Source organism: Diplotaxodon limnothrissa, linkage group LG23 (assembly GCF_057381915.1).
Source record: "Diplotaxodon limnothrissa isolate DT_005_m linkage group LG23, D_limnothrissa_male_GT1.1, whole genome shotgun sequence".
NCBI classification, from domain to species: domain Eukaryota; kingdom Metazoa; phylum Chordata; class Actinopteri; order Cichliformes; family Cichlidae; genus Diplotaxodon; species Diplotaxodon limnothrissa.
In genome coordinates, this window is record NC_140617.1 from 10,268,560 (window position 1) to 10,279,416 (window position 10,857).

Sequence of the window (10,857 nt, forward strand, 5' to 3'; positions counted from 1 at the left end):
GCAGCAGAGGCCGCACAGGCACTAGTAAACAAAAAGCACTGAAATACGTTAAAGGACTAAAATGAGTACGTGAAGATGCTTCTAGACAGCAAGTCCATGGTTTAGTTCTTGCAGTGACCCGGATAATGCTCGCACGGGTCAACGAGAGGACGCGCTATCTTCATATCGCCTGTTTACCAGGTGAGGAGCGCAGTCAAAAGCCCCCGTGGTGATGGTGATGATTCTCTGCAGATGCTCAGGTCATGCTCACATATGTACAATAGAAGATTTTACGAAAATAAAAGCCTGTAAATAACTTTTGATTTGACTGTATTTATTTCTCTATATTCGAATACTTACACATTCTTAACACTCTATGTTTCCAGAAGAAAAAGGTTCATAGCAGTTTTGTTCTACAGCTATAGACTCGCTAGCGCCCTCTGTGAACTCATGAGCTATGCTATTAGCTTAAAGCGCTCACAGAAGGCGGCGAGTGCGCTGAAACACTGGGGTTCCCATAATTCAGCGCGCTCACGGGCGGGTGCTTTTGGTGGACGCCTCTTTCCTTCGATGCTCTCTGTTGTCGGCGTCAACAAGTCCCGCCCCCACACTGCGCACTCTTAACTCACAGAGACGGTGGACGACAGTAGTACCGGCGTGAGACAGCGGTGCTGGTGTTTCTACTCAGACGAAGCGGCAGGGGGCGTGGCTAACACTCCGTACAGCAGCGACCCTGCGCGGAGATGAAGAGGAGGCTAAACAAGAAGTACCTGCTGCTGATCCTGGCCTACACCGGACTGCTGCTGCTTCTGCCCTACGTGCTTGACTCTCGGGACCGGGCGACCCGGCCGGCGGCGCAGCTCCAGCCCCGCTGCCCGGAGCTGGAATTGCCGTGGGAGGACGCTGGGGGTCCCAACGGCAGCGAGCCGGCGACCGAGCCCGCCTCTAACCGCAGCCAGCCACGGATCCATGTCTACCTGCACGCCACCTGGAGGACCGGCTCCTCCTTCTTGGGCGAGCTGTTCAACCAGCACCCGGACGTGTTCTACCTGTATGAGCCCATGTGGCACATCTGGCAGGCGCTGTACCCTGGGGACGCGCAGAGCCTGCAGGGTGCCGTGCGCGACATGATGAGCGCACTCTTCCGCTGTGACTTCTCGGTGCTGCGGCTGTACGCGGGCGGGCAGAACGTGAGCAGCGCTTTCATCTTCGGCTGGAAGACCAACAAGGTGCTTTGCTCCGAACCGCTGTGCCGCGCGCACCGGCGCCACGAGGTGGGACTGGTGAAGGAGGAGCTGTGCGCGCAGTGTCCGCGAAGGGAGCTGCGCGAGCTGGAGCGCGAGTGCCGGAAGTACCCGGTGATGGTGATCAAAGGTGTGCGTGTGCTGGACCTGGGCACGCTCGTGCCGCTGATGCGGGACCCCAGTGTGAACCTGCGCGTCGTGCAGCTGTTCCGGGACCCGCGCGCCGTGCACAACTCGCGTCTGAAGTCGAAGCACGCTCTGGTGAAGGAGAGCATCCAGGTGCTGCGCAGCCGCAGACAGAGCGACAGGTACAAGCGGTTGCTTGCGCCCGCGAACCGTGCGACGCGCGCGGAGAGCTACGTGTCGGGCGCCCTGGAGCTCATCTGTGACGGCTGGTTGCGCGACCTGCTGCTGCAGCTGCGCGCACCGCCCTGGCTGCGCAGCCGCTACCTGCGCCTGCGTTACGAGGACCTGGTGCTGAGGCCGGCCGAGCAGCTACGCAGGCTGCTCCGCTTCGCTGACCTGCCCGCGTCTGCCGCGCTCGAGAGCTTTGCGCTCAATATGACACGCGGGCACGGCTACTCTTCCGACAGACCATTCCTCATCTCCTCCCGCGACGCCAAGGAGGCTGTCCACGCCTGGAGGGAGCGGCTGAGCGTGGAGCAGATCAGTCAGGTGGAGGCGTCCTGTGGCGAGGTCATGAGGCAGCTGGGCTACCAGAAGACGCACGAGGAGGACACAGCGTCCTGACAGAGCTGTGGGCCGAGGTAAGCTGACAAGCGCCTGTTTATGTTGCTGATCTGAGACCTCTGACCTGACCTGCTTGGATCACAATACAGGTGAAACTAAGACTTTCATACATCACAGCCTCCAGTGATGACAGGGCATGTCACATGTCTTAACCCCAGACTGTCATGTAGCTGTTCTTCCTTCAGTTCGATTAAAAAAACAAAGGAAATGGTTTGTTTATCTCAGAGGAGAAGATGCTCTGGCAAGAGCATCTTCCTGTTAATGACAGGAAGTGACACGAGTGAGGCGGGATGCAGTGAAATTTTATTTCTGACATAAAATGCAAACAAAAGGTAGTAGCAGATAGTAATGGTCATAATTGTGTCACCAAACAGCACAAAACCAACAAGAACATCATTTAGATTCAAAATTTAAATGGTAATATTCTATAAAAGCAGATGTTTGCAGGTGGTTTAGCTGTGTCACAGTTGCCGATGGAGCTTTCGCTCCAGCGTTGAGCCCAGCTTCGGGTCCGAGTCCTCGTCTGGTGAACAAAACGAGAGAAAAAAATAAACTGAACCAGACTCTAAGAAGTGACAGCCAGATTACCCCGTCGCCCGGATTGTTGTTGGAGGTGATGTGAACATGAGAGTCGATGAGGGCATGAATTTGTGTCTGTGGGTAAAACCTGTAAGTCTGTAACATCACCTGTACGCACTATAGTTCCAGGTTAAAGCCGCGTCAGTGACAGCGATACAATCCACAGCGCTTAACAAAACTCAATCAGGACTGCACTCACCTGTTCACAGTGTAGTGTCTAACAGCTGTTCCTGCATCAGGAAACACACCTACACAGACAGGATGTAACATGGTGACCTTATCAAGCTCACAGTAAGCAAAGAGGTCTGAGGCTGCTGGGTGTATGGGGCATATTTAAAGATTCAGGTGTGGTTGGAGACAGAGCATTGGGCTAAGAAAGGAAGCAGGTGTTAGAGGAAACTTACACTTGCCACTGATGGCATGAACCGTGCAGGAGGAAGTTCTCTTTCAGGTTGTCTGCGTGTTAATAGGAAGCAGCGGTGTGCATGCAGAGCTGATGACGTTGTGTCCTCGGCTAGATGTGGAAACATTGTTTCCAATGTTTCCACATCAAAACACGACATCAAAACACGACCACAAAGGTCAGAGGTCAGACTGTTTAAATGAAGGCTGGGTCGAGTCTGTGTGTGTCTCTGTCTGTGTGTGTGTGTCTGTGTGTTTCTAGGAATGTGTGTGTGTGTGTGTCTGTAGTTCATGTGAACAAACTCGGTGTGGATGTGTGCAGCGTGACTCCTGATTTGTGGGCTGTCAGCCTCCCTCAGATACAGGTACCACCTGTAGAGAACAGAAGCGCTGACGTTAGGTGTGTTGTGTAGTTCGTGTAGTGTGGTTGTTGGAGCGTGTGTGATGCTGTGATGTGTTAGTGTGTGTTTTCTGAAGCACAGGTAGGAAAACAAGCACTGCAGAACTCGATGGGAACATGGAGGAAGGCGATTTGGTGATTCCATCACAAAGACCTTATGGGTGCGGGAGTCAGGGACGTGCGGTTCTGTGGAAGAACTAAAGCGTGTTTCATGTTTCGATGGTGCTGATTGAATTAAACTTTAATCGTGTCGTTGATGGTTTACAGCAGTGTTTTGTGTAAGCGGCTGCACTTTGCTCTGATGGTCAGATAACGATCCCGGTCTGTTAATATGTCCCAGATTTAACTCAGTCAATCTGTAAAATAGCTTGTGTGGCTGAAGAAGGGCAGGAGACAGATGCTGTCCAGGGTAGCAAATGATTTGTTTAACATCACTGTGACCAAAAATATTTACAAAAATAAAGAAAAACTCAACTCCGAAGTTAACTTGGTAGAAATAAACATAACTGAACTTAAACCAACAAAATTTAATGTCAAGTGCACTCAGCTAAACTGACCTGGTCCTCTCCTTTTGAACACCTGAGTTCTTCTACTTAAATACTCAAGCAATCTAAACAATATCCTCCTCCGGACTATTCCATTCAGTAGGTAAGATAAACATTACCATTCTCATAAACTCATGATGCTACTCTTTACTAGCAATAAAAGAGACTAAGGTGTAGCCAATACATGTTACATCAATATATCTCTCTCAAACAAACATAATCCTAAAATTGACTCTATTAAATTAAACCAGTTCTCCCCCTCTTCACCTGTTCCCTTCCCGTGACATCAGAAGCTAAACAGGAAGCTATAAATACAGGAAGTGAGGCAGCACTTTCTCCTTTTGCTCCTGGAACACCGGTAAGTCAGGTGAGTTCAAACCAAATAAACTAGACAAATTAACAGTTGAAATAAATAAAATGTTAACTTAACAAACTTGTCAATGTTGATTTAAACCAAGATGTTATATTACATAAACTGTAAAAGTGCAAAACATAAACAAACCCGGTATAGTAAATCTTTGCAAACTACAGAACAAACATATGGTATGGCAAAATCAAAGCAAGAATGTTAACTAAGAATAGCAAGCTTCAAATCTGGACAAATGGTGTTCTCACCCACTTTGTCATACAATCACAACATGTCAAAGACAGAGAGAGAAGTCCCCCCCTCCCTTTAATGACCTGCTCCTCCATAGAGGCCTCTTTGTTCTGTCTCTGGCATTGCTGGCTCCTCTTATGAGGGGAGGAACTGCAGCGAGCCGTCAAGAAGGGCATCATTGTGTGAGACTGTACGTGACTGGGTAGAGCTCCAGGGCGACAGCGCGGCTGTCACCGCAGGCTCCCACAGACACGACCTTTAAGGGTGCTGTGAGAGCCACGCAGGCTACAGAAACGTCCCCACAATGCCTGCGCAGTGTTACGTCACAAAGTCTGAATGTTCCAAGAACGTCTGAGGAATGTTTGTCATTTAAACGTTAATGGTTAAACGTTCGCTCTGTTGATTAGATATTGACCTGAAGTTGGAATCATTTTATAAAACGTCCCCACAGTGTTATAGAAGAATGCTGAAAAAAAACAAACAAAACACTTTATGACCTTTGACCCCAACAACGGTCACAGAAATGTCTCCTTTATTAGTAACCTTCTTTATTAATCCTAATGTTCCACAATGTGTCTCTGTGTTTTTTCTCTTTTACCACCTACGCAAGAATCACCTGAAAGAGTATGGAGAGAGTTTACGGGTGAGAAGCAAAAAAGAGCCGTCAGGTGCTCCAAATAAACCTTAGACTCAAATGTTAGAAGAGGCTTTTCCCTGCAGCACGCCATGTAATAAATACTCTCAAAGAAAATAGAAGCCGTTACAACTTATATCTAAAAATATATCGTTTCATGCATCGGTCAAAACACTTCACACAAGTAAAGTTGCCCGAGATTCACAGAATTTACAGAAAATGCACTATTTTGTGATATTTATCGTTATCGGGATGAGAAATGTCCTATATCGAGATATAAGATTTTCATCATATTGCACAGCCCTATCTCTGCCCTGTCTTTCTCACCAGCAGATGACCGCCCCTCCCTGAGCCTGGTTCTGCCGGAGGTTTCTTCCTGTTAAAAGGGAGTTTTTCCTTCCCACTGTCACTAGTGTGCTTGCTCATAGGGGGTCTTGTGATTGTTGGAGTTTCTCTGTATTATATTAGGGTCTTTACCTTACAATATAAAGCGCCTGGACTGTTGTGATTTGTTAAAAAAAAAAAAAAGCAGGTTATTCGCTCACTGTTTTCACTGGAAACGCTTCATATAACATTGTTTTTATTCTAACAAACATCCTCAGAGTGATTCAGGCTAATTATTTAAGACTTAAACGTTCCTGTCTTCACAGATAGATCATCATCACTGGTTCTGTTTTCTCTGTTTTGGTGGATGTTTGACCCTGAATAAGATAATATGGATGGATGAACGAGTTTTGGTTCCTTTTTTCTTTTGTTCAGATTCGTCCCTCCGTCTTGTCCTCGTGTCTCTGGTTAAGTTTGTCTTGGTTACTTCCTTTTTGTTATCAGAGTATTTAGACCTTTCTCGTTCTCTCAGCTGCTTTAGTCTGCATGACAAATATTCTTGTGCAGGACACTGAACCTTCAGAGTGTGAACGTTAGAAAGCCTTAAGCATGGAAAAAGTGCTTGTGTGAATGTGTATGAAAGGGTGAATGAGGCATGTTGTATAAAGTGCTGTGAGTGCTCAAGTTGAGCAGTATGATTATGAAGCCATTAGTACCAGATCGACTGGCCACGGTTTTCAGGGTTTTAGTACCTGATACCAGGTACTAGAATGTGACAACAGGCTGCATGCCACCGATTGGCGGGTCAGTGGCATCATGAGAGCATCTTGTTCACAAAAAGTTTTTGAAACCCCATGACGAGGAAACTGCTACAGGAAAGGACGCCGTGTTCCCCGAGTGACAAACAGCCACTCATTATCGTTCTGACACTACAGTGCTCGGACTTATATCCAACAATGATGAGACAAACTATAGGACAGAGGTGCAACAACTAGAGTCATGGTGCCACGACAATAACTTGGTCTTAAACACCAAAAAGACCAAGGAGATCATTGTAGATTTCCGGAAGAGGGGCCATAACAACCATCTGCCTCTCTTCATTGGCAGTGAGGCGGTGGAGAGGGTGAGCAGTTTTAAATTCTTGGGGGTAACTGTGACCGAGGACCTGTCCTGGGGCAACCATATCACCTCAGTTGTACGGAAGGCCCAACAGCGCCTCTACTACCTGAGGAGACTGCGGAGCGCACACATTCCCAGATCTCGGATGTTGAACTTCTACAACTGTGCCATCAGCAGCGTTCTGACGTATGGATTTCTAGTGTGGTTCCCCAGCTGCACCAAGGCCGATCAGCAAGCACTCCAGCGGGTGGTGAAAGAAGCTGGCAGAATTATTGGAACAAGTCTGCCAGAGATCAGTAATATCTTCCCCACTCGCTGTCTGAGGAGGGTGCACAGTATCCTGCGGGACCAACATCACCCTGCGCGCCACCTTTTCCATCTGCTGCCTTCAGGGAGAAGGTACAGGTCTATACAGGCCAGAACATCCAGACTGGCCAACAGCCTGTATCCACAGGCTGTGAGGCTCCTGAACTCTCTGCCCCCCTCTCACGGACAATAACCATATCCAACTTCTTAATAGCAATGAACTGGTCTGCATTGGTGCATCATATCTTTATTCTCTTCCCCCTCCTGCCCCCCCCCCCTCTTTCTTAAATAGATAACTATCATATCTGATATCATATCTCACAGTACAATAATATTGAATGGGTTGCATTGTTGTATTTTGTCATGTTTCTCAGGTCTTTGTCTGAATTTCTACGAACATTATTGCTAAGGATTGTCTTATTGCATTGGAGTCACACTGGGTTAAATATGTACACTTGGGTTTTAAGGGGTATTTATTATTTTCTTCTTTTTTTTGGGTTGTATGGAAGCCCCAAACGCAATTTCATTGTTCTTGACAATGACAATAAATAAATAAATACTAAATACTAAAGCGCCTTCAGGGCTCCTAGTCTTGCTGACTGCAGCTCGCTCACAACTTCAGATTTATTTTTAATCCTCAGCTGATTTTTTTTTTTTCTTCTTCCAGGGTCGTGGTGTTCAGTCTGAGGTCAGAAGGTGGTCTAACTAAACGAGCAGCTGGAATGTGTTCCTTGAGGAGTTCTCAGGCGTGACTCGAGGACTGTTTTCCTTCGGCCGAGCCGGGCTGATGAACTGGAGAAAATCTGAGCAAAAGAGCAGCCAATCACAGGCGGACAATTTGGAACAAGGAGGCGGCGGCTCATTTTTCCTGGTTTCTGTTGGACACCAGCCCTGCACGCCCCGGATGTTCCTCCTCAGGAGGTGACTGCCAAGATCAGAGCGCCGGCTTCGCTGTCACCTGTGTGACTCATCTGTCTGGCTTGCGACTCAGCGTGGCAGAGATCGCCAGTGTTTGTGGTACTCACTAATAGCACTAATGTAGAGCAGTGAAGAAGAACTGCAGTATTTTGGAGAGGCTACTCTCCTCTCTAACCCTCCCCCCGGCCTCTCAGGAATGTGCACTTCTCTGACAAAACACTCACATGGGTGTAAGATTCCTCCGTCCTCACACAGTTTAGGGTGCAGGGCCCTGTTGTTTTCTTCGAAAATGCTGTAAATGTTGTAACCCAAGCCTCCAGAAGGGCTTTAGTGTTTGAGATACCCCTCTCACCTCCAAACCTCCAGCAGCTTCTGTGCACAGACAGACATGGACCCAGGTCTGCAGCCCTGTAGCCAGCTCACGGAGCCAGACAGACAGAAAGCTGAATTTTTTTTTGTGTATTTAAAAAGTTGATTCACTGTTACAGGATTCGTACAAACAGTTTGTTACGTGTGTACACTTGGATTTGGCCGTGGTTGGTTCAGCGACCAATGAGCTGTTGTAGCTCACAAGGTTAAATACTGTGGAGCAGAAGGGCAGGTGGGAGGTGGAGCACTTAAAGATTTGATAATGGAAGCTCACACAGCAGCACAGTCTGTGAGCAAAGTCCGCTTTATTTTCCTCAGCTAATGTCCTGCGTATGTCTTTGAAGACATGACTCGGTGGTAGGGGTATCTCAAAGTCTTGGGAGGTTGCCCCCACCTCCCATATGTGACGCTCAGAGGTTGTTTCTGTACTTTTGTTGGCACTGAAAGAAAAATAACTTCAAAGCGACTCAAAGAATAAAAAGCTGACACACTCCATAAAGAGCTTGTGTATGATTGTTAATGCTAAGCCACATTATCTGTAGGTTCATTTATCAGCACGTCAAAGTTCATTCATATTCATTTGTTTGGCTGTTCTGGTTGAACTGAATGGACACAAACTCATCTCCAGCTCCAAGTTTCTGTTCTCGGACTCTTACAGAGCAGCTTAGCATAACTCACAAAATAATCCTTCTTTATCTGATACCAGGCCTCAGGTCACTCTCTGAAGCAAGCTCATTTAGCTCCTCCCAGTTTGAGGGCTTCCTGATTGAATGCCCATCACAAACAGAAGCATGAAATGAGCATATAAGGACGGGAATATTCGGTGTATCACAGTAGCACAAGGTACTGAAGCCGGAGAGAAGGGATTAGCTCTGTTAGCACGTGAGCTTCACATTACTGAGAAGATCCAAATCAATCCTGAAAGATTCAAATTATTTTGTTATTTTACTGCCACGATTACAACATAAGTGCAGGCGGTCTGTGTGATATGTGGGTGTTCCAACATGAACGTCCTGCTTGATTACCGCAACTCAGAATAAGCTGCATCACTCTGATGCACTCGGGTTAATAATACAACAGGACTCAATATGATCTCGTGAAATATTCAACTCATAAACTGGACAGGTCATCAGACTTTACACTTTGATCTCAAAGGAAGTGAATCTTTTTTTTTCTTTTTTTCTTTTTTTTTTGAGAGCATCGTGAAAACAGGTCAGCTGTGTTTTAATAACATCACATATCAGATAGTGTTTACACCTTTTTCATTTCCCTGACTGAATTTTTATTTTGAATGCCTGAAAATATCTGCGTGTTCAAAAATACACCAATCTCCTGCCTCCCAATCTGCTGACACACACACAGCCACAAACACGGAGTGCGAGTGGATTTGTAAACACCACAAAATGCGGCAGCACTGGGTGAGAACTTAAGATTTTATTGACATGCTGACATGCAGACCACAGTGGATGCAGACGGGCTGCAGAGCTGCTACTAAACACAACAGTTGCATACATTGACAGTTAGGCTACGCATCACATTTCTCACGTACTCCTGCTGACACGGGAAGGTCAGAGACGGTCTTGCTTGCTTCCCACGTCCTCGCAGAGAGTGCGCCGAACATGCCAACTTCCTTTAGGACTCGTGCAGAGCAGCACGCTCACAGTTTAGTGCGCTACCTTTCACATGACAGAGGGAACATGGCTCCCCCATGAGCTCACCTACACAGTCTCACACCAGCGTCAGTGACCCTCCCTGCAGAGCTCGGCTTACAGAAGCACACTCGTTTCCTGCTGTGCATCTGAAAGCCTCGTGCTAAGCTGGGAGCCGTGCTTTTCACACCTGCTCCTGCGCATGCACACACCAGCGCAGCAACCACAGCGGGGCCATGAGCGCAGTGAATTCTAAACAGCTGTGGTTCAGCTGTCTGAAAAAGTGACAGCCTGCAGCTTCCGGGCAGTGCACTTCCTTGCAGCGAAATGTTTGTCTTAGACTGAAAATATGCAAAATTCTGCAGCCGTCGTGCTGCCGTGCAATAAAATCATCACTGCAGTCAATAATGACTCAATCAGACCGCAGGAAACTCAGTGTGGTGTCCTGTGTGGAGCGCTAAAAGCTTTAATCTGGTGTGAAACAGTTCAGTGGAGCTGGGGAAGCTTCACAGCACGAATCTACCGGCCCCAAACAAGAAGTTGAGTAGGGTTCACATCACTGACCTCCAAACACAAGTGCAGCTTCCTGTTTTCAAAGTAGTCAGCGCTCAGGTTGCCGGCACTAGAGATGAGTGAAGTCTGCAGTATCACCTACGTGCAGAGAGTCAGCTGCTCTCCTTTGTTTCAATGTGCACAGCTTTGGTTTTCACAAACAGATGACGTCATCACTTCCTCCCTCACTGAAACCTTCTTCACATTTTTATTCCGAAGCTTTAATCGCTCCAGTATGAGCTGAGCAGGCTTCTACTTTCAGCTTTAACACTCTGCTAATTTCCTGTGTGAGGATAAAATGTGAAGACAGCCTTCATGTGGCGTCATGCTCACCTGCACAGTTTGTTGTGAGACACTCAACGCTTCTGCAATTGCCCACGCAAACACAGCCCCACATCTGATTCTCTGCTCAGACACACACATACACAAACACACAGAGTGAACTTTATAGAAATTATGCACAGCAGCACGTTTCTAAAACAAAAGTGT

General features: G+C 47.4%; 1 protein-coding gene across 1 annotated transcript; it reads left to right on the forward strand.

The window, feature by feature from the left end:
- Positions 1 to 642: 642 nt before the first annotated feature.
- Positions 643 to 8,104, forward strand: chst7 (carbohydrate (N-acetylglucosamine 6-O) sulfotransferase 7). Its single transcript, XM_085347520.1, has 2 exons — positions 643 to 1,990; positions 7,548 to 8,104. Exon 1 carries the CDS (start codon positions 723 to 725, stop codon positions 1,971 to 1,973), a length of 1,251 nt encoding a protein of 416 aa, XP_085203646.1. The 5' UTR covers positions 643 to 722; the 3' UTR covers positions 1,974 to 1,990; positions 7,548 to 8,104.
- The last annotated feature ends 2,753 nt before the right edge of the window (positions 8,105 to 10,857 follow it).